Source organism: Nelumbo lutea, chromosome 2, assembly GCF_056320005.1.
Source record: "Nelumbo lutea isolate HS-2025 chromosome 2, American lotus-T2T, whole genome shotgun sequence".
Classification (NCBI taxonomy): Eukaryota; Viridiplantae; Streptophyta; class Magnoliopsida; order Proteales; family Nelumbonaceae; genus Nelumbo; species Nelumbo lutea.
The window spans coordinates 108152601-108172999 of NC_142685.1; the positions used below are offsets into that span (position 1 = coordinate 108152601).

The 20399-nt window shown below is 45.8% G+C and overlaps 1 protein-coding gene and 2 pseudogenes across 2 annotated transcripts; 1 reads left to right on the plus strand and 2 right to left on the minus strand.

Moving 5' to 3' along the window:
- Positions 1 to 20399, plus strand: part of LOC148872622 (leucine-rich repeat protein FLOR 1-like) — a 99134-nt pseudogene that overhangs the window by 40017 nt on the left and 38718 nt on the right.
- On the minus strand, positions 14725 to 16054 carry LOC148872626 (polygalacturonase inhibitor pseudogene; annotated as a pseudogene). The gene has a single exon (XR_016108323.1). The product of XR_016108323.1 is annotated as a polygalacturonase inhibitor pseudogene (transcript).
- LOC148872627 (polygalacturonase inhibitor-like) lies at positions 17567 to 18808 on the minus strand. Its single transcript, XM_088968052.1, has 2 exons — positions 18224 to 18808; positions 17567 to 18007 (listed from the first exon to the last, which is right to left on the minus strand). The coding sequence occupies exons 1-2, from the start codon at positions 18806 to 18808 to the stop codon at positions 17567 to 17569; spliced, it is 1026 nt and encodes a 341-aa protein (XP_088824178.1).

The following is a 20399-nucleotide window of genomic DNA, read 5'->3' on the forward strand; positions in this document are numbered from 1 at the left end:
TCAGTTGAAGAAAAGGACCTATTTTCTTAGAAAATAATAGCCTCTCTAAACAGGTTTAATACATGCTTGATCCTTGAGAGCCATAGTAAGAGAGAAAAAAGTAGTAAAGAAGAAAGATGGACCCTGAAACACTCCTTAGAGTGGTCCCAATCCATTTGCATCTATTTTGGTGGTATGGGAAAGTTAGGGTATATTATTGGATCATCCCAAACCAGAGAAATCTGATTCTTCACATTCAAAGTGCATGTAAGAGAATTATTTGGCCATCTCCAGCCTGTGAATTCAATAAAGCCACATATTGAACGCAACTTCATGTGGATGGAGACAACAAAGAAATATGGGAAATTATGACTGAAACCCGTTCCCAAGGTATGAATGTGGCTAGAACTTATCAAATAAGAGGAGAAACCAATAATCTGAAATCTTGATTACTTGTATTATGCTCTGTTTTTGTATTTTCTTTCACATTTATTTGCAGAGTCCCAAGTTAAATTGTTCTAATATAACCTTGGGTGTGGAGTTCAACAAGTAAAGGGGAGAAAACTTACTCATTTCCATTATTCCATGTTCTTTTTACTTTCCATGGGGTGTTTGGGTTTTGTTGGGTGCAGGGGCTAGTAAATCCATTTGGAAGAATTGTTTCCATTAACAAGTTAATGAATTTTTGTCTTTAGGATTCTCTCAGTGGAACTGTCCCTTTAATATAACTTATCTAATTGCTTGTGAACTGTCTTTCTTCCAAGCAGTTGTGGTAACAGCAGTCACAGAATTGGGAAATGGGAAACCAAAATTAAAAGTTTTCTTCACAGATAATAGCAGAAGTAATTACGCTACTGATTAAAGAAAATGGAATATGGTTTCCCTTGGTTTCTTTGTCTGTGTGCTTGATGTCAAACACAGGATTATAAAAAACCATGGCTTGTTCTCCTGTGTTTTGATTACAAACTTTCTTCGGTTTCATCATGCAAATGCGATGGGGTTTTGCTATGCTGACACTACAACAAAATAAAACATTGGTTAATTGTAGCAATAAAATGAACATTTATAAAATAATATTTGCTTTTCCCGGCATTAATCCATGTTCAAATATAAATAGATATATATATGAGAAAAAAAAACAAGGTAAATCTATCAAATCAGAGAAAGTACTTTTTTCCTTTGAAATAAATATTTGTTTTCGTTTAGAGAAAATTTCAGATGAAATAAATAAATTATTTTTTAAAAAAATTTAAGACCAAATCAAACATTTCTAGTAATAAAAATAAAATCAGATCAAACCATTGTATTACAGAACCAATAATGTATTACGTTTGGTCTAGTAATAAAAATAAAATGTCAAGTTATAGAAAAAGAACTAAACAAAAGAAAATGATATCTCTTAGCTTCTTCAATAAAAAGAAAAAAAGAGTGAAAATAAAAAAAGAATCATATATACCCTCATTGCATTGGATAAAATAGCGGTGTGTTTCTTGAGGACTTCATACTCAACATTTCAATGAAAATAAATTGTAATTTGATGTGCCCAAGGATATGTTTATGTTTGTTAAATTGTGAATGAAATTTATGACTTTAAAAGGTGGCATTAGTTAACAATTCATTTTGATATTTGAATTTTGTTTGTCATTTATGTAGGAATGTATTTGGGCTTTCTGATTGGATTAAGCCCAATAGAACAATAGAATAAACAAACCATATAGAAACCAGACCAAAATGTTCTTTTCTTTTTCTTTTCAGCTCCAAGGGGATACACAACGAGGGTAGCCCATCCCCCAAACTGCTATCCCCAACCCAGGTACAGGCGGGATTCAATCCTAAGTCTCCACTACAACCAGCAGATCTTACTAACCTGCTGGTCGGGACCTTGGGACCAAAATAGTTTGATTTTGTTTGATTTTCACAGTAATTTATTGGTTTTGGAATGAGATCTTCTCTAAATCAGACTGTTAATACCCCTATTTTTGAGTATTTGATCCCTTTTTTACTTCTCAGTATGTCTGTCTTGGTGCTTTTCGGTCTTTTTTTTTTGTGCTAAGCTTATAGGATATACCCAATATTAAATCAAGGTTTTAAAAATGATCCGGAAATAGAACCGCTATGACCACGGTTTTCTGGGTTAACGGTTTGAATATCCAAGTAAAAAAAATCAGGTGGGGTTGGATTATTAGGGCAACTTTTAGGCTTCTATCAATATGAGAAAAGAGAGACTATGTAGTTGTCGGCTAAAAAGAAAACAGAAGAAAGAAAGAAAGAAAGAAGAAAAGGAAATAAAGAAAGAAAGGAGAGAAAGGAAACAAAGAAAATGAAAGAGAGAAAGAAAAGGAGGGAAGGAGCCAAGGAGGGAAGAAGGAGGAGGATCTGAAGTTCACCGGCCGGCAATGACGATGGTGATGGTGGCGACAACAGATGCAGCGGGAACAGTCACATATCTCAAACCTGAGATTTGATTTCTCTCCAACCTTTGCAAAAGTGCAAATCTTGTTTTTTTTTCTTCTTCTTCTTCTTCTTCTTCTTCTTCTTCTTAACAGGTCGATGGTTCAACCACTTGGGTCAGCGGTTCTCTGATCAAGTCAACTATTTTTGGCCTAAGAATGGATTAAGGGTGAAATGAAACGAGTTGCATGAATGGTTTCTGGGCCAAATGGTCCGACCATCCGGATCAACGATGATTCGAAAGCACTGTTTAAAGCTTTTCAAGTCTACGTACAAGACATTTGATTTATTTTCAATTTGAATTGTTGTTTTAATGGTATCATATATGTTTGCTTTTGATGTAGCGTGATCCGGTCACTCCTATCTGGCGCTCACTTGGCTCCTGGAAGATACCTGAGAAGAAGAAAATTCCCGAAGGGAGTTATCCGGCGGGAACTCTCCAATGATTAAGTTAGTACTTGGTAGGAGAAACAAGGAGGAAGATGAAGACTAAGAGTGGAGATTGCGCGCGTACCATAGATGAATCCCCCTCTCGCCTTGATGCTAAACTCCTTATAGCAGAAATCTGTTACCTCTCCCCGTTGGCATCTGACAGGGCGGGTATAACCGTCACTGCCAACCTGCTGTAGCCGTTATTGGCAAGGCTGAGGTGGCACGTGCGGGGCCGTCACCATTGGGTACGTGTCTGTCAGGTGTAGGACACCTTCTAAAGGTGGCAGGCACGACGCTGCCTGTCGAGGGACATGGCTGCTGTCACCAGATTTGTCTGGTACGACGGTCGGGCAGGAGATCTTCCTGCCTTCCCTCATGCAGCTCGCCGAGCTGCCACAAACTGGGGTGCTTTAGGGCAGATAGGTCCCTGCCTCGAAGCACCGAGATGCTCCTTCCCAGGTGGGTAAAAGCTTGGCGTCCCTTAGAGGAGAGTCTAGGCTCTCCGAGCTAGGCGGGGGACTGACTCACCGAGGTATTAGCCCTCGGTGATTTGACTGTCTTTGACTTGGCATTTCCTCCGTGCCGAGTCGGGATCGTGCTGCTAGGTTGGACTGTTCACCAAGCCAGGTCATGCGCATGTGTCCTGGGTTCATGGGGTTGAGCCAAATCGTCCTCCATCAATTGCCCCCTACTCCCCGTGCTGGGGATGGGGGCCCCAATGCGGGGAGTTCATGGTTCGTTGGCGGATTTGGCTCGGTTACTCACACTATCGTGCTAGGCGATTCAATGGCTGGACCGGCTGGGCATTTGGTTCTTTACGGGAAAAAACCCACGTCTCGTGCAACTCACGCGTGGATGTCAGGCACTTTATGTTGCACGGACGCGAAAAAATGCGCTAAATTAAATTCGTGTCGGGAGCCCCGCAGCCAGTTTCTTTGAGGTCCGTTGGATTGATCCAATCCTGACTGTTGGTCACTGGGCCCGTGTCTATAAATAGTGGGGTTCTGGCATTCTTTTTGCTGCTAAGTAGCTTTCGCTTTGAGCTCGCGTGAAGTCTCTAACTTGAGTCTTTTCAGCTCGTTTTCGCCTATTTCATGTGATTCTCTGAGTCTTTCCTTTCCTTTTCTTTCCTCTTTTCTTAGCCCACCCTCCTTATGTCTAGTGAGAGTAGCTTCTCGGATGTGCCCGGGGTGGGCACTTCGGGTCATGGTGACCCTTCCCCGGCCTGACCTGCCCATGAAGCATGGGCAGCTTCAAGTAAGTTGGCGTCCACCTCCCATCGAGGTCGGGTGCCAGACCAGTTTGGTCCCTCTACTCTGACATTGGAGAGGCTTCAAGACCTCATCTAGCAGTTCAACCTTGCTTCTAAGTACGACTACAACCTTCCCACCAGTAATTTCCCCTGGGAGCATGGTCTGGATGAGGTCGTGATTTTCAGGGAACAACTCGTTGGTGGGCTTCGTCTGCCTCTTCACCCCCTTATCCCCGAGGTGTTAAGGTGTTTCAATATCACGTTGGATCAGCTCCACCCCAACTCCATTCGGAATTTAGTGGGGACCATTTCCCTCTGCCATGAAAAGTTGTTTCTTTGGATGCGAACATACTCTGCTCCATACTGCTGATAAAAAAGAGCACCTCTAGCGCTCCCCCTGAGCACGGGCAGGTCTACTACTTATCTCCTCGCCTAGGCTTTAAGCTACTGCATAAGTTCCCGAGCAAGGTTCTGGCTTGGAACCTGGACTACCTTATGGTCTGGGCCAGCACAAGATGGCCTTTCCTTACCAGCTAGAGGGTGGCTACCCAGGCGACCAGCATCGCCCTCAACCAGTAGACGTGGGAGGCCTTCCACTCATGGGCTCAAGCTGAGCTCGATCATCGGGAATACATCACCGAAGAGAAGCTCGTTCAGGCCGGTTTGAGCTCGGGTAGGTCTGCTTCTGTCTTTTGGCGCTTTGTTTTTATCTGCTTGTCGTTTTTGGATTTACTAATGCCAACTTTTTTGTAGGCCCCATGGACGAAGAAGAGAGAATCACGGCTACCCGGCTCCTTAACCAAGTGAAGAGGAGGAAGAAGTGGACTACAAAGAAGGTCGCTAAAAGGGCCCATGTGGAGTCACCGAGGGTTCCCTTCCCCGAACCCGATCATTCTCGGGCTCCTGCCCCTAGACTGGGCTGAACAGTGTCCCTCCGGTGATAGATCTGAAGGGTGACTTTCCACCCCAAAGACCTGAGGCTGTGAGGGGGTTGGAGAATGAGCCATCCGGGGTTACTACTGAGGCCCTGAGCTCAGTTGGGGTAGCCGCTAAGGCTACAGAGGGGTTGGCTCAGCATATTGCAGACGCGGCAGCGTCCAGCTTAGGGACCGAAGAGGAGGAGCCCATCTTGGATCCCGAGGTTAGCCTCGATCGAAGCAAGAGGGGCGTCACCAATGCAGAAGTCATGAGCTAGGCCAAACTCTCCCCAGGTCAGCTCGGAGGTCACGCGGCAACCCACATCATGGTGGTAAGTTCATTTTTTGTGAGCAAACACTTTATCTCACTTCTCTGCATTCTCCCCTTTTTTTATTTTTTTCTTTTATTTTTTTTGCTGACTAGTTCCCTTCTGTTAGGCGAGCACCGTCGTACACGCCTTAACTTTCCAATCTGATAAACACCTGAGGTGCGCTTTGGCTACTAAGGAGTCATCCTGTATGGCGCATGCCGAGCTGAAGGCAACACAGAACAAGGTCCATCAATTGGAGAGTGTTGCCGCCGCCCAGAAAAGTCTGAATGACACCTTGGCACTAGAGAGGGAGGAGCTAGCCCGAGAACAAGATAGACTGAAGGCAGAGATGAATGGGCTCCGAGTTGGTCAAGAAGCCCCAAAGCTCAAGGTGAAAAGCTTCGCAGCTCAAGATGTAGGCCCTCAAGGGAACCAAGGAGGCCCTAGAACGCGAGGTGGAGTCTCTCAAGGCCGATATCGAGGAGAAAACAGAAATCTTTCATGATGCTCTAGAATAGACCAAGGTCATCGACTACGTCAATTCCTTGCGGTTCGATAACGTAATGTCAAAGGCCTACCGTAGGGGGTTCAAGCTCGGCCGATGGTGGATAAGGCATACCTACCCCGATCTGGATATAAGTGCCTTCACTTCTTTCAACATCACAGATGGCATGGCACACCAGGCCACGGATGACACAGACTCTGAAGACAATGGCAGCAACGGGGAGGCTGACGCCACCGATCTGATTAATTCTTCTGAGGAAACCCCTGAAGAAACCCCGAGTAAGGCCGATGAGCCTCCCAAGTAGTCAAGCGCTCCTTGTATTCTGGGCCTGCGAGCTCGATTTTCCTCTCTTATGTATTGAATGTGATTATGTAGTGTAGTGGAGCCTATATAATGAAGAACATTTTTCGCCAAATACTTGCGCAATTTTCTTTTACTTGCCAAAGTGGTTGTCTTACTCTGAACTGTTAGGCTACTAGGATGATTACTCGGAGTGTGGGTTCCTCAACCATCGTGGTCCCGAACTGTATTCCAACACTTAGTAGGGGTAGCGTTGTGTACATCGAGGTGAGTGACATAGTAGGGTACATGCCTGACCTGTCTGCACTCGGGTTAAGTTGGCATTGGTTGTCTCTTACAGGTTTAACTTGTTGCATGCCAAGGCGGGCTATCCGTCACAAGGTTCCTAGTCGAAGTGCCTGTGCCTTAGGTATTGCAAGCATTTAGGCTATGCCAATGAGACAACTAGATATTGTATGCTACTGAGGTCTTTTCATTATCTCGGCGTTCTAGCCCTTAGGCTGGAGGAGTGGATTGTGACCCACTCTCGGAGTCTGCCCATGCCATAGAGGCAGCTAGATCCTATTGTGCCGAGGTCATGTCAGCTCGGCGTTCTTTGCCCTTAGGTTCAGGGGGTGACTTATAGTTTATTTTTGAGGTTTGCCAGTGCCTCAAAGGCGACCAAGTCTTATTTTACCGAGGTTATGTTATCTCGACATTTTTGCCCTTGGTTTTTGGGAGCGGCTTGTGGCCTACTCGGTTGATACAGATAGTATTGTCTTATTCCATGCCTGAGGTACTTGTTTCCCTTCAAGGGTCTCGAGCTCGTATGTTCCTTCCCTGAGCACTCGCTTCACTCGGTAGGGACCTTCCCAATTGGACCCGAGCTTGCCAGCGCCAGGCTCGAGTACCATAACTTTACGAAGGACCAGGTCGCCAACGCGGAGGTTCCATCTCTTGACCCTGACATTATAGTACCAAGCTACTCTCTGTCGGTAAGCTGCGGTCCTTATGTACGCGAGGTCCCTTACTTCATCAAGTAGATCGAGGTTGGTGCGTAGCTCATCTTCGTTTGTTTGATCACTATATGCTTCTAGTCATAGCATAGGCACTTCGATCTCTGAAGGGATTATTGCTTCAGTGTTGTAGGTGACATTGAAGGGTGTTTCTCCCGTAGCAGTCTTCTCCGTGGTCCGGTATGCCCATAGAACACTGGGTAGTTCATCTGTCCACAATCCTTTAGCTCGGTCCAACTGTGCCTTTAATCCGCAGAGGATGGCTTTGTTCATTACTTATGCCTGACCGTTTGCTTGAGGGTGTGCGACTGAAGTAAAGTTTTGTCGGATTCCCATGTCTTGGCACCAGTCTTGGAATTTGATGTCTTCAAACTATTTGTCGTTGTCGAAAATCAATACCCGAGGTAATCCGAAGTGGCATACGATGTTTTTCCAAAAGAAGTTTTGGAAATTTCGAGCTATGATCGTTACAAGGGGTTCGGCTTCTACCCACTTGGTAAAATAGTCCACTGCTACCACTAAGAACTTCCTTCCACCCGTTGCTGGTGAGAATGGCCCGAGTAGATCGATGCCCCACTATGCAAAGGGCCACGGACTGGTGAGATACTTGAGGTCGACAGCGGGTTGGTGGTGAATATTGGCATGTCTCTGGCATTTGTCACATTTTCTAACAAGTTCAATGGCATCTGCCTTCATTGTTAGCCAATGATACCCTTGTCGAAGCGCTTTCTGGGCAAGGGCCCTGCCCCCCAAGTGCCCGCCGCACAACCCCTCATGAGTGTCGTAGAGTACGAGTTCGGCTCCAGTAGGCCGCAAGCAATGTAGATAGGGGAGCGTGTAGGATCTCTTGTACAGCTGCTCGTCTATCATGACTTATTTAGCTGCTTGGCGCTGCACCCTTCTGGCTGCATTGTGATCTGCAGGGAGGGTCCTGTGTAGCAAGCAGCTCACGAGCAGGTTAATCCAGGTCGTCTCTACTTGAACGATGGGAGCGACCTCCTCTGCCCCCCAGGCCGAGACAGGTCCTCTATGTACACGGTTCGAGCTATGATCGTTACAAGGGGTTCGGCTTCTACCCACTTGGTAAAATAGTCCACTGCTACCACTAAGAACTTCCTTCCACCCGTTGCTGGTGAGAATGGCCCGAGTAGATCGATGCCCCACTATGCAAAGGGCCACGGACTGGTGAGATAGTTGAGGTCGACAGCGGGTTGGTGGTGAATATTGGCATGTCTCTGGCATTTGTCACATTTTCTAACAAGTTCAATGGCATCTGCCTTCATTGTTAGCCAATGATACCCTTGTCGAAGCGCTTTCTGGGCAAGGGCCCTGCCCCCCAAGTGCCCGCCGCACAACCCCTCATGAGTGTCGTAGAGTACGAGTTCGGCTCCAGTAGGCCGCAAGCAATGTAGTAGGGGAGCGTGTAGGATCTCTTGTACAGCTGCTCGTCTATCATGACTTATTTAGCTGCTTGGCGCTGCACCCTTCTGGCTGCATTGTGATCTGCAGGGAGGGTCCCGTGTAGCAAGTAGCTCACGAGCAGGTTAATCCAGGTCGTCTCTACTTGAACGATGGGAGCGACCTCCTCTGCCCCCCAGGCCGAGACAGGTCCTCTATGTACACGGTTCTCATGGTGATGTCGCTAGTGCTGGCTAACTTGGACAGGGCGTCGGCCTCAGCATTCTCTGACCTAGGGATCTGTCTAATGAAGTGTGATTGGAAGTCGAGCAGGGTCTCTCTAAATTTGGTCAAGTAGGCAATCATGGTTGGCTCGTGAGCTTCATACTCGCCGGTGACCTGGTTAACCACGAGCTGGGAGTCGCTGCAGATAACAATGTGCTTTGCTTTTACTTCTCTGGCTAGGGTTAGTCAAGCTATCAATGCCTTGTACTCTACTTCATTGTTAGACGCCGCGAACTCGAAGCGTAGCACGTATTCCAGTTTCGTGCTGCTTGGGCCATGTAGAACTATTCTGGCTCCGCTGCCCTATTGGTTCGAGGAGCCATCTATGTGAAAGATCCAGGGCTCCTCATCCCAGATCGCAGTTGGCCGAGCTAGGAGAGATGCCACACTGGCTGCTACCTCACGGGGTTCGGACTCGACCAACCTGGGAGCTTCGGGCTCACCCGAGCTTGGAGCCTTGTGCTCAACCGGCCTAGGGACTTCGGAGCTGAATGTGCATTCAGCTATGAAATCTGCTAAGGATTGGGCCTTAATGGTAGTTCGCGGCTTGTACTGGAGGTCGTACTCGCTGAGCTCAATGGCCCACTTCATCAATCGACCAGAGACCTTGGGCTTAAGAAATACTTGCCTCAGATGTTTGTCGGTGAGGACGATAACAGTATGAGCTTGGAAGTACAGGTGGAGCTTCCGAGCTGCGATTATCAATGCGTATGCTAGCTTTTCCATCTCCGGGTATCTCATTTCTGCTCCCTGCAATACTTTACTAACATAATAGATGGGTCATTGGACCCGATCTACTTCCCTTATTAGTACCGCATTGACCACTTCGTCGCTCACCGAGAGGTATAGTTCTAAAACATCGCCCTCCTCGGGCTGGGTTAATGTCGGCACACTAGCGAGGTATTTCTTGAGCTCATCGAACGCGAGCTGGCAGTCTTGGGTCCATTCGAACCCTTTGCTCTTAATTGCCTTAAAGAACGACAGACAGTGGTCTGCCGATTTAGACATGAAGCGGCTCAGGGCGGCTATGCAGGCATTCAACCTCTGAACCTCCTTCAGCTTCTGGGGTGGTTTCATATCTAAAATGGCCTTAATCTTATATGGGTTGGCTTCGATGCTGCGCCGATTAACGATGTATCCTAGGAACTTGCCCGAAGTCACACCAAACACACACTAATTTGGGTTCAGTCTCATATTAAATTTACGCAGAATTTCAAAAACAGTGTGCAAATCTTGTATTAATTCATGTGAGAGTTGAGTTTTGACGACCATGTCATCTACATAGCATTCTACTTTTCTGCCGATTAACGACGCAAACAACTTATTTACAAGCCTTTGAAAGGTTGCCCCTGCGTTTTTCAACCTGAAGGGCATAACCTTGTAATAGTATAGGCCAAATTCCGTGATGAAGGCAGTCTTTTCTTCGTCCGCCGGGTCCATAATGATTTGGTTATAGCCCGAATAGGCGTCCAAGAAACTTAGCAACTCATGCCTTGAGGTTGCGTCCACCAAGCGATCGATTCTGGGGAGCAGGAAGCAGTCTTTTGGGCAAGCCCGATTCAGGTCGGTGTAGTCGATGCACATGCACCACTTGCCATTGGCCTTCTTTACCAGGACGGGGTTGGCTACCCAGCTCGGGTAGTGGACATCTCTTATGAAGTCAGTTGCGAGGAGCTTTTCGACCTCCTCGTCGACCGCTTTCCACCGCTCCGGGGCTAGATTGCGTTTCTTCTATCTAACGGGCCTAACTACAGGATCAGTATTCAGCTTGTGAGTTATGAGTTCGGGGTCTATACCAGGCATCTCTATCGCGGACCATGCAAAAATATCTAAATTTTGAAGTAAGAAACTTACCAGTTCGGATCGTAAAGGTTCTTGGACGGAAGCGCCGATTTGAAGCATCCGAGCTGGGTTTACCGTTGAGGTCGGAATTGCGACTGTTTCTTCTATGGGTGCGGCTCGTTCTTCGCCTTGCTCCATAGGCCGCTCTAGCTCGAGGTCATCAGCTACCTTGGTTTTTCCCTTCAGGGTGGCGATGTAGCACTTACGGGATTCAAGCTGGTCACTCCGTGCTACCCCCACACCAAAGTTTGTTGGAAACTTCATAGCCAAATGGTAAGTGGAGACCATTGCCTATAGGACATGGGTGATTGGTCGACCTATTATGGCATTGTAGGGGGAGGGTGTCACGACCACCAAGAATTCATGCTTGAATCTGACCACACAAGGCCACGTACCGACTTCCAGAGGTACTGTTATATTCCCAAGGGGTTGGACTTCTTCTCCACTGAAGCCTACCAAAGGAGTGTCTGCGGGCTTCAAGTCGCCTCTTTGCAACTGGAGCTAGTCAAACGCAGCTTTGAGGAGGATGTCGGCTAAGCTAGCTGAGTCTACGAGTACGCGCCTGACCTCGAAGTCGTTGATTCTTAGCTTTATTACGAGCGCGTCATCGTGGGGGTAGTGGAATCCCCGCGCATCATCTTTTGTGAAGAAAGTTGGCTCTTCTGTTCTCGGCCGCTTTAGGGGGTTCTGCTCCTCCCGGGTGGCCTCATGAACCGACGTTCGAGCTACCACTAAAGTGCAACCCGCAACGATCGAACCTCCCACTATCATGTGGATGGTTCCCTAAACTGGCCTCTCCTCCGGATGCTGCCTCTGCGGTTGCTCGGCCGACCTGCTACTGGACTCGGGGGCATACTTACCCTGCTTCCCTTGCCGACCTATTTTATTACTATTATTATTATTCTATACAAAGTTTCTTAGATATCCGCGACGGATGAGCTCCTCTATCTCGTCGTGGAGGTTTTTACAACTCTCGATACTGTGACGGTGATTTTTGTGAAAACTGTAATACAGATTCTTATTTCTTTCATTCGGATGACCCCTAAGACGGGGTGGCCACTTCACGTACGGGGCATCCTTGATCGCCATCAGGATTTCAGCTCGGTTCGCTACAGGAGGTCGGAAAAACTGACCCGGCTTTGCCCCCCGAGCTGTGTCATTTTTCTTTCGGCTATCCCCTTGGCTGGAAAGCTCTCATTCCCTCTTCCTTTTTTCGGGCGCACCCTCACCTTTTTGGTTTATCTCCTCCTCGGTGGCTATGAACCTATCCGCAAGCTTCAGGAACTCGGTTATGGTCGCTGGTTGGTTGACGACCATGTGCCACTTAAACTCTTTGTGTGTCCCGCCCTTCTTAGCTGCTGCAAGGTGCACGGCAGGGTCCAGGTGTGGTATCTGCATACAACTATCATTGAACCGCTTGATGTAACTTCGGTGGATTCTCCCTCTCTCTACACTATGCTGAGGAGACTTTCTTTAGTTCGTGGACACCGCTTGCTAGTAACAAAGTGGGACGCGAAGGTTTGCATTAACTGCGCCCAACTTCCTATCGATCCAGGTGCCAAGTTCAGGTACCATGTACGAGCTGCTCCTCTAAAAGTGGTGGAGAAGTCCACGCACATGCACGACTCACTAGCTCTCTCCAAGGGCATCTACAACTGAAAAGCGCCCACGTGATCGTTTTGGTCGAACGACCCGTCGTACTTGTCAAGAGAGGGGAGCTTGAAGTCATTAGGCATTGGGACTGCTAGGAGCTCGGGAGATAGGGGGACTGGAATGAAAGGAGGGGTGCCTTGGCTTCGCCCGAGCTTACCTCTTCTTTGCCCCCGAGCTCGGGCAGGTCGTGGGTGGCAGATCGGCGAGCTCAGTGGTGACGTCTTTGCTTCTTGGCGGGCTCGGCGTTGGTGCTGCTCACCTCCGTGTTGTCAGGAATGGTGTGTGCCAGAAGTAGCTCAGGCTGCTAGTGTTGGTTGCGGACAGTGGGATCCTGCTTGGAGCTTGTGGCCAGGATCTCAAACTGGTTCTCTAGGAACGAGGTATCGGGCTTCGAGGGCTGAGGAGACATGGACCTGGTGAGATGAGGTCCTCCCGACCTGACTGCCCGCGGTGAGGCCAGAGTGGCTATTCTTCCACGTCTGCTATGGGAGGAGGTCTGGCTCCTAGGAGGGTTCTGGGGGGCCTCTCCTTGGTGAGAAAGGTGCTCCTCCTGGCGGCGAGACCTGGCTTGTTGCGAGGCCGAGTGCCGAGGAGGGAGTTGTGGCTGCTGATGCTGAGGTTGGGGCAATTGAGAGAATTGCTGCTGATATTGGTACTAGGAGACTTGGTGTAGCACGTGCTGTTGATAAATCTGAAATTGTTGAAACTGCTACATTTGAGCCTACATGGTCCGCATGCACTGCACCAAATCTTCCAGCTGGTTCGGGCTGGCCGCTGGGGGCACAATCAAGGGTTTAGTGACGGTTGTTCCGACTGTGGTAGGGAGCGGAGCAATGACGGGTGCCCCTACAAGAGGCACGTTCAAACTAGGGATCCCGTCCGCTGAGAGGGGGATGGTGAACTATCCGATGCAAACAATAGGAAGCTGGGGCTGTTCCCTAGTGTTATTCATCTCAGTGCTTCGTCCGATATTACTTGAGGATGCCATGAGCGTTGAGTTTTTGGAGAGTAAAAAGATGTGAAAGTTTAGAGAAAGGCTTTCCGAAGCATTTCCCATAGACGACGCCAAATGATGTAGCGTGATCCAATCACTCCTAGCTGGTGCTCACGTGGCTCTTGGAAGATACTTGAGAAGAAAATTCCCGGAGGGAGTTATCCGATTGGAATACTCCGATGATTAAGTTAGTACTTGGTAGGAGAAGCAAGGAGGAAGATGAAGACTAAGAGTGGAGATAGCGTGCGTATTGTAGATGAATCCCCCTCTCGCCTTGATGCTAAACTCCTTATAGCAGAAATCTGTTACCTCTCCCCGTTGGCCTCTGACAGGGCGGGTATAACCGTCACTACCAACCTGCCGCAACCATTATTGGAAGGGCTGAGGTGGCACGCGTGGGGCCGTCACCACTGGGTACGTGTCTGTCAGGTGTAGGACACCTTCTAAAGGTGGCAGGCACGATGTTGCCTGACGAGGGACACGGTTGCTATCACCAGATTTGTCTGGTATGGCAGTCGGACAAGAGATCTTCCTGCCTTCCCTCATGCGGCTTGTTGAGCTGCCACAAACTGGGGTGCTTCAGGGCAGATGGGTCCCTGCCTCGAAGCACCGAGGTGCTCCTTCCCAAGTGGGTAAAAGCTTGACATCCCTTAGAGGAGAGTCCGGGCTCTCCGAGCTAGGCGGGGGACTGACTCACCGATGTATTAGCCCTCGGCGATTTGATTGTCTTTGACTTGGCGTTTCCTCCATGCCGAATCGGGACCGTACTACTAGGCTGGACTGTTCACCAAGTCAGATCATGTGCACGTGTCCTGGGCTCATGGGGTTGAGCCAAATCGTCCTCCATCAGCTTTGATCAAATTTTATCATGCTTTTCATTCTTGAATTATACAAATTTTTCTGTATTATAGTTTTATTGTGATTGCACATTTTACTAACCATATATGTCATGGACCACAAGCATACGGACTAATTACGAATTTGGGTCGTCTAGACCACCAATGGCGAGAGTACTTTGTCTTGTAGAGGGAACACCCTACACTTCAGATGTGGGCGTTTTTGTAATTGCAACCAATAACAGACAAATTCGATCCTCAGAAGGGTGGAGTCAACCTAACTTCTACAACTTGAATTGGAATTTCAATGACAAATGTGACCTTTGTGAAGTAGATGCCTTTCCTTTGATAGGAGTTCTTTTGCAATTCCCTGCCACAATTAAAACAAATTAACACCAGCGGTGTATTCTGCGCAGTATTAATTACTGGGTAGGCCACAGTATGTTACTCTGGTCAATGGTCGAGAGGTTCAATTCTCAAACCCAAGTTTCTCATACGATTGTTATTAAACATTCAAGTCTTCCCTTTGCAAATTCAATTTGATGAAACTGGGGATGAAGTGATGGACTATTAATCATATAAAAGGAAATCTTCAGAGAAATTGGTGGATTATTAAGTTGCTATAAGTCAAACTGGAAGTGGAAAGTTACTGGAAACCGATGTAAAATTTTCATTACAAACACACAGTATCAAGTCCGACCAGTCGAACCAGCATTCCATCCAGCACAATTAACTAACTTGAAGTTTGCTTTTCCGGCAGAACGTAGACAGGAAAAATCCAAACTCTCGTCTGTTGCCATTCACGGCTGCAGGACTACTTACACTTGGTGGAGAGTGGCGGACCACACAAACACCGGTTGTGGATAAATGCATGCTCACCTTGCTGCTGCACATTTCCACCATATGGAATCTTTCCACACAACCGATTATCACTCAAATACAGTCCTTGCCAATTCAATTCTGTGATTTGCTCTGGAATACTACCTCGAATCCTGTTGTGGGACAAATCCAAAACCATCAACCCCTTCGGAAACCTCACCGCGGAAAGATCAAAATCAAGTTGGTTATTCGATAAATGGATCCACAGTGCCGCTCCATTCTCTTTGAACAACATTGACGCATCCCCAACAAGCTTGTTGTACGACAGATCAATCCCCGTGAAGTTCAATTCCCCCAGTGCTTTAGGGATCTGACCAGACAACTGGTTGTGGGATAGATAAAGAAAGAAACCACCTTGGGTGTTGAATCTCCCGAAAGAGTTGGGTATGCTTCCGGTGAGTTTATTCCCTCCGAGGTCAAGTCCTCCTAATTTGTTGAGATTGGCGAGGGAAGCTGGTATTCGACCCGAAAGTTGGTTGTTGGACAATTCGAGGTACTCGAGGTTTTTGAGCTGGGTGAGAAACTCAGGGATGGGGCCAGACAGAGTGGTGTTAAATATGCGAAGCAATTTGAGGTTCTGAAGTTTGGTGATGGAGTAGGGTATGGAGCCGGTAATTTTGGTGGCGAGGTGATGGAAGATTAGCTTTTCCAGGTAAGGGAGGTCGCCGACGGCTGCCGGAATATGGTGGAAATTGGTTTCGTAGATGTTGAGTATGCGTACCCGGTTGGTTTCCTCGCTACAGTCGACATATGCCCATGTGCAACAGTCGATCTTGGGGTTCCAGGGTGTCTCGTCCTTCGGGATGTGAAGGGAGAGGGATTTCTTGATGGCTAGAAGCGCTTTTCTGTCATCTGGATGACAGCGGACGTAGGAAGCAGAGATAGTGGGGAAGAGGAGGGAAGAGGAGAAGATGAGGAGGGGAAGGAGACAACAGAGTGACGTCTTGCAGATAGAGCTACTGTGACTATTCATCTTCGATTAGTCTATAGGTTTGAAGTTTCTGGGTGTTGAGTTTGAGGGAATATGGAGGAGTGGAGTGTTGAATTTATAGATAGATGCTGTAAACAATGTTGGTGTAGAGTACGTGGTTCGATTCCATCGGGTAATAGTCAAGCAAGATGTGCTCCACCTGTTTTTGTTTTCTTTTCATCTCTCTCTCTCTGTGTGCTACTGATCATAGAGAGTTTGAGTTCACTTTGGCTACGGCGACTGTCTATGATTTGGCGACGTTAACCAATCAAAGTCGTTCTCTGTGTGCAAAAAGGTGGCTTCCTGTCTTGTATGTATTGACTAGAACCAATCCACGACACGTGGGATTCTTTTATGTTGGGATGAAACTTTTTTCCTTGAAGGGATAACGATGAAATACATGGATTATGATCTAGTTTGTCAAATGTCTACGAGATTAATGAATCGGTGTAGAAGATGTAATCTGAGGGTGTTGTAGGTGATCCAATTCGTGGGTGTTTACGGGTTGGGTAGTCGGTTTATTTGTTTATTGATTAAACTGAAGTCGACTGACCATGAAACAAAATCGATCCATAGTCTGTTTATATCTATATTATAAATTAAAATATCTTTATCTAAATATCTATTTATATTTAAGTTTATTTTTTTAGTTTTTATATAAAACCAAAATATATATTTAAATTCATTAATTTTTTTATGTGAAACTAATTTTTATGCAAAATTGGTTCAGTTTTACTTCAGTTTTTATACATGAAAATCAAAACTAAACTGAATTATTGGTTTATTTTTTCATACAAAACAAAACTAATCAATGATTTTGAAAAATCAACCAACTTAAATTGGATCGGGCAGTTTGACATTTAATGTGAATACCTCTATCGTCTATATCGAACTAAGGAACTACCATTGGTAAAAATATTGTGTAAAATTTTATGTTGAATTTGGAAAGAGCATAAACACAAATATGTACAGTATAAATTTATACAAAATACAAGATTTTACATTTTTCATATTTATATTTGTATTCCTTCTAAATAAAGACTCAATTTGCATTTGTACTCCTTTCAAACTAAGCCTCAAATACAAGGTTTGCACTCTATATTTGCATTTATACTCTATCCAAACCAAGTCTTCCCAGCATTGGTGCATTGGTATTGAAACACATTAGTCCATTCCGACGATCAATTCTCTCCTTCAAAAGTATTCAAGTATTCAACTTATTACCGTTGCAAGGTGGACGAGAGAAAGAAATAAGAGAGGAAGATAAATAGAAGATGGGGCAGCGATTGAACGTCTTCACTCAGTTTTTTCTTTTTTGTTTTTCAGGTGTATGTGGACAAAAAGTCTCAAACAACGATAGAACGAACTTTGCAGACAAACAAAAGTTGTAATTTTAAAAAAAGCATTCAACAATGCACTGTTTATTCATACGATGCTTAGAAAATGGTAAGCACATGGAAAAAAGGAAGAAAACCAAAGACCTTATGTTTTGTATTTTTACCATTTTACCCTAGTACAAAATATGCAATGTCCCCTGGGAATTTAAAATTCCGTTGTCATGTACGGACTACTTGCACTTAGGGAGTGGCGGACCACACAGACACCGGTTATGGGAGAACGAATCGTAGCCGAACTGCTGAACTTTCCCACCAAACGGGATCTCTCCACACAGTCGATTATAGCTCACATTCAGCAATGTCAAATCCAATTCAGTGATCTCCTTCGGAATACTCCCTCCGATCCTGTTGTGGGACAAATCCAAATATGCTAACGGCTTCGGGAACATCACCCTTGACAGGTCGAAGTTGAACAGATTCCATGACAAATCTATCGCGTGCATCTTTCCGTTCTCTTTGAACAACATCGATGCATCCCCAACAAGTTTATTGTTAGACAAGTAGATCCCGTAACAGTCCAACTCGCCGAACGATTCAGGAATCTTACCGGAGAGCTTGTTGTGAGAGAGCCAAATAGAGTCGCCCTTAAATCTCCCGAACGAGTCGGGTATGTTTCCGGTGAGTCTGTTCCATGAAAGGTCAAGCTTAGTTAGTTTGTAGAGGTCTGCGAGGGAAGCCGGGATCGAACCAGAGAACTGATTATTGGACAAATCAAGGTACTCCAGGTTTCTGAGTTGGCTGAGGAATTCGGGGATGGGACCAGACAAGGTGGTGTTCCATATAAGAAGTCTTTTGAGGTTTTGAAGCTTGGTGATGGAGTCGGGTATGTTTCCGGTGAGTTTGTTCCATGAAAGGTCAAGCTCAGTTAGTTTGTAGAGGTCTGCGAGGGAAGCCGGGATCGAACCAGAGAGCTGATTCCTGGACAAATCAAGGTACTCCAGGTTTCTGAGTTGGCTGAGGAATTCGGGGATGGGGCCAGACCAGGTGGTTTTCCATATACGAAGTCTTTTGAGGTTTTGAAGCTTGGTGATGGAGTAGGGGATAGATCCATAGAGGTTGCTGGTGCCAAAGAAGTCAAGGGAATCGAGGAACGGAAGGTCTCCAATGGCAGACGGAATTTGGAAGGGAGTGTTGATTTCAAAAAAGAGGAGTTCGGTGACGCGGTTGGTATAGGCGTTGCACCCGACACCATTCCAGTTACAGCAATCGGTGTTGAGAATCCAGGAGTCGAAGTATTCGGGAGCTTTGATCGAATTCTTGATTCTCAAGAGGGCTTTTCTATCATCTGGGTTGCAGCGGATGGAGGAGGAGAGCGTAGGAGATGGGAGAGAAGATGAAACTAAGAGGAGAAAACAGAAGAGGAGATAAAATGAGGGAGAATACGTACCGCTACAGTGAGTATAAGTCTTCATTATGGACTGTTATTAGTAGATGAGATGAGTTTAAGACAAGGGAGTGGGATTTTAATTACTCATGAATTTATACTCATTGTACATTGGTTTGCTTTACCAGTCGCCAAGAAGAACTCCCTCGGTTTTGCTCTGTGTTCTCCCTCTCTAGATTGCGATGAAGCAACATTTTAATGAAATTCAGTATAAAACTATGTGCTTACCAGTCGCCAAGAAGAACTCCCTCGGTTTTGCTCTGTGTTCTCCCTCTATAGATTGCGATGAAGCAACATTTTAATGAAATTCAGTATAAAACTATGTGCTTGAAGCAGATTCTAAGTCTTATTTGTCCAAGATGAAAGTCAGAAGTCAAACTTTCAAATGCTATTTGATTTGAGTATCGTACCCAGAAAATGGAGAATTTGGCTATGTTTGGTCTGAGGGAAAAGGTAGGGAAAGGAAGGGAAAAGCAAGGAAATTTATACAGGATTTGCAATGGTTTCCTTATCTTTCCCTTCCTTTCCCTATTTTTTCCTTCAAACCAAACATAACCTTATCTGATTTTCAAATACATTGAACTTTGAAATAAAAAAATAAAAAATAAAATAAAATCCATCGGTTATGTATACAAATGGATTCTATTGGATTTGAATCAGGGTATATTGATTATGTATTCATATGTTTGATTTGAACTCAGATCAGCTCATGATCCAATATTTTTAATTGAATCTATCACCCCCTATCCGTTTGATTTTTCAATCTGATTCAAAAATGTGACAGGTATTCAAATCCAGTAAAATCAGATTAGATTCAAATTCAGATTGCATGGATGATGATCCAATCTGTTTGCATCCCTGTGGGCAATACTTGGCTCCTACCACGTTGGTGGACATGCATGCATCCTAAAACCTCCTGATTTCGTATTTATAATATTAGGGGTTTTTATAGTTCAGTCCACCCCTAGGGTGGAGCTAAGATTTTTAGGGGTGGACTGAATCCTGCCCATGGATTGATGACAAATTCATGGGCAAGATGCGGTTTATTGGGGGGGGGGGGGGGGGCTGCTAGTAGATTAGCAGGGGGCTGCAATTCAGATTTTTGAGGTGGATTGCACTCCACTTATCCCTATATAATTTTTATTTATGGGAAGATGTTTCCTATGCATAATTGAAAAGGTTGTGAGTGGACCAAATCTGTGAGGACGAAATCTGAATGGTCTACAAAGATGAAGTAGTAGTAGTTTTAGATTCTAAAAGTCAGCACTTGCAAGGGTCTTATGTGTGGGGGGAGCGTTTCTAGTGTAGGGACAGCAGACACTGAGGAGTTCACATCTGCACCCCACAAAGGGGTGCCCCAACCTTGTATTGAGAACATCTCCCAATAATGTCTTATAATCTTTCATGCTTAGCATCGGGAGATGTTCCTAATACAAGGTCAGGATATGCTGTGGGACATTGTGTGGCGCAGATGTGTATTCAACACTGAGATTGTCTGGGGGCCACCATTACTTGCCAACAAGTTACCCATGTTTTAAGAATTAGAACCCATCACTAAGGTGCAACATAAATGTTTTTAATTTCTTGCTTTTGAAACTTCCACATCAACAAAGAAACAA

What these genes read in the sequence shown, in the direction of transcription:
- LOC148872627 (XM_088968052.1), bottom strand. Translation starts at nt 18,808, where the DNA reads ATGAAGACTTATACTCACTGTAGCGGTACGTATTCTCCCTCATTTTAT. An exon ending in GGAACAAACTCACCGGAAAC is followed by an intron (nt 18,008 to 18,223) that starts ATACCCGACTCC and finishes CTCACCGGAAAC; the next exon opens with ATACCCGACTCGTTCGGGAG.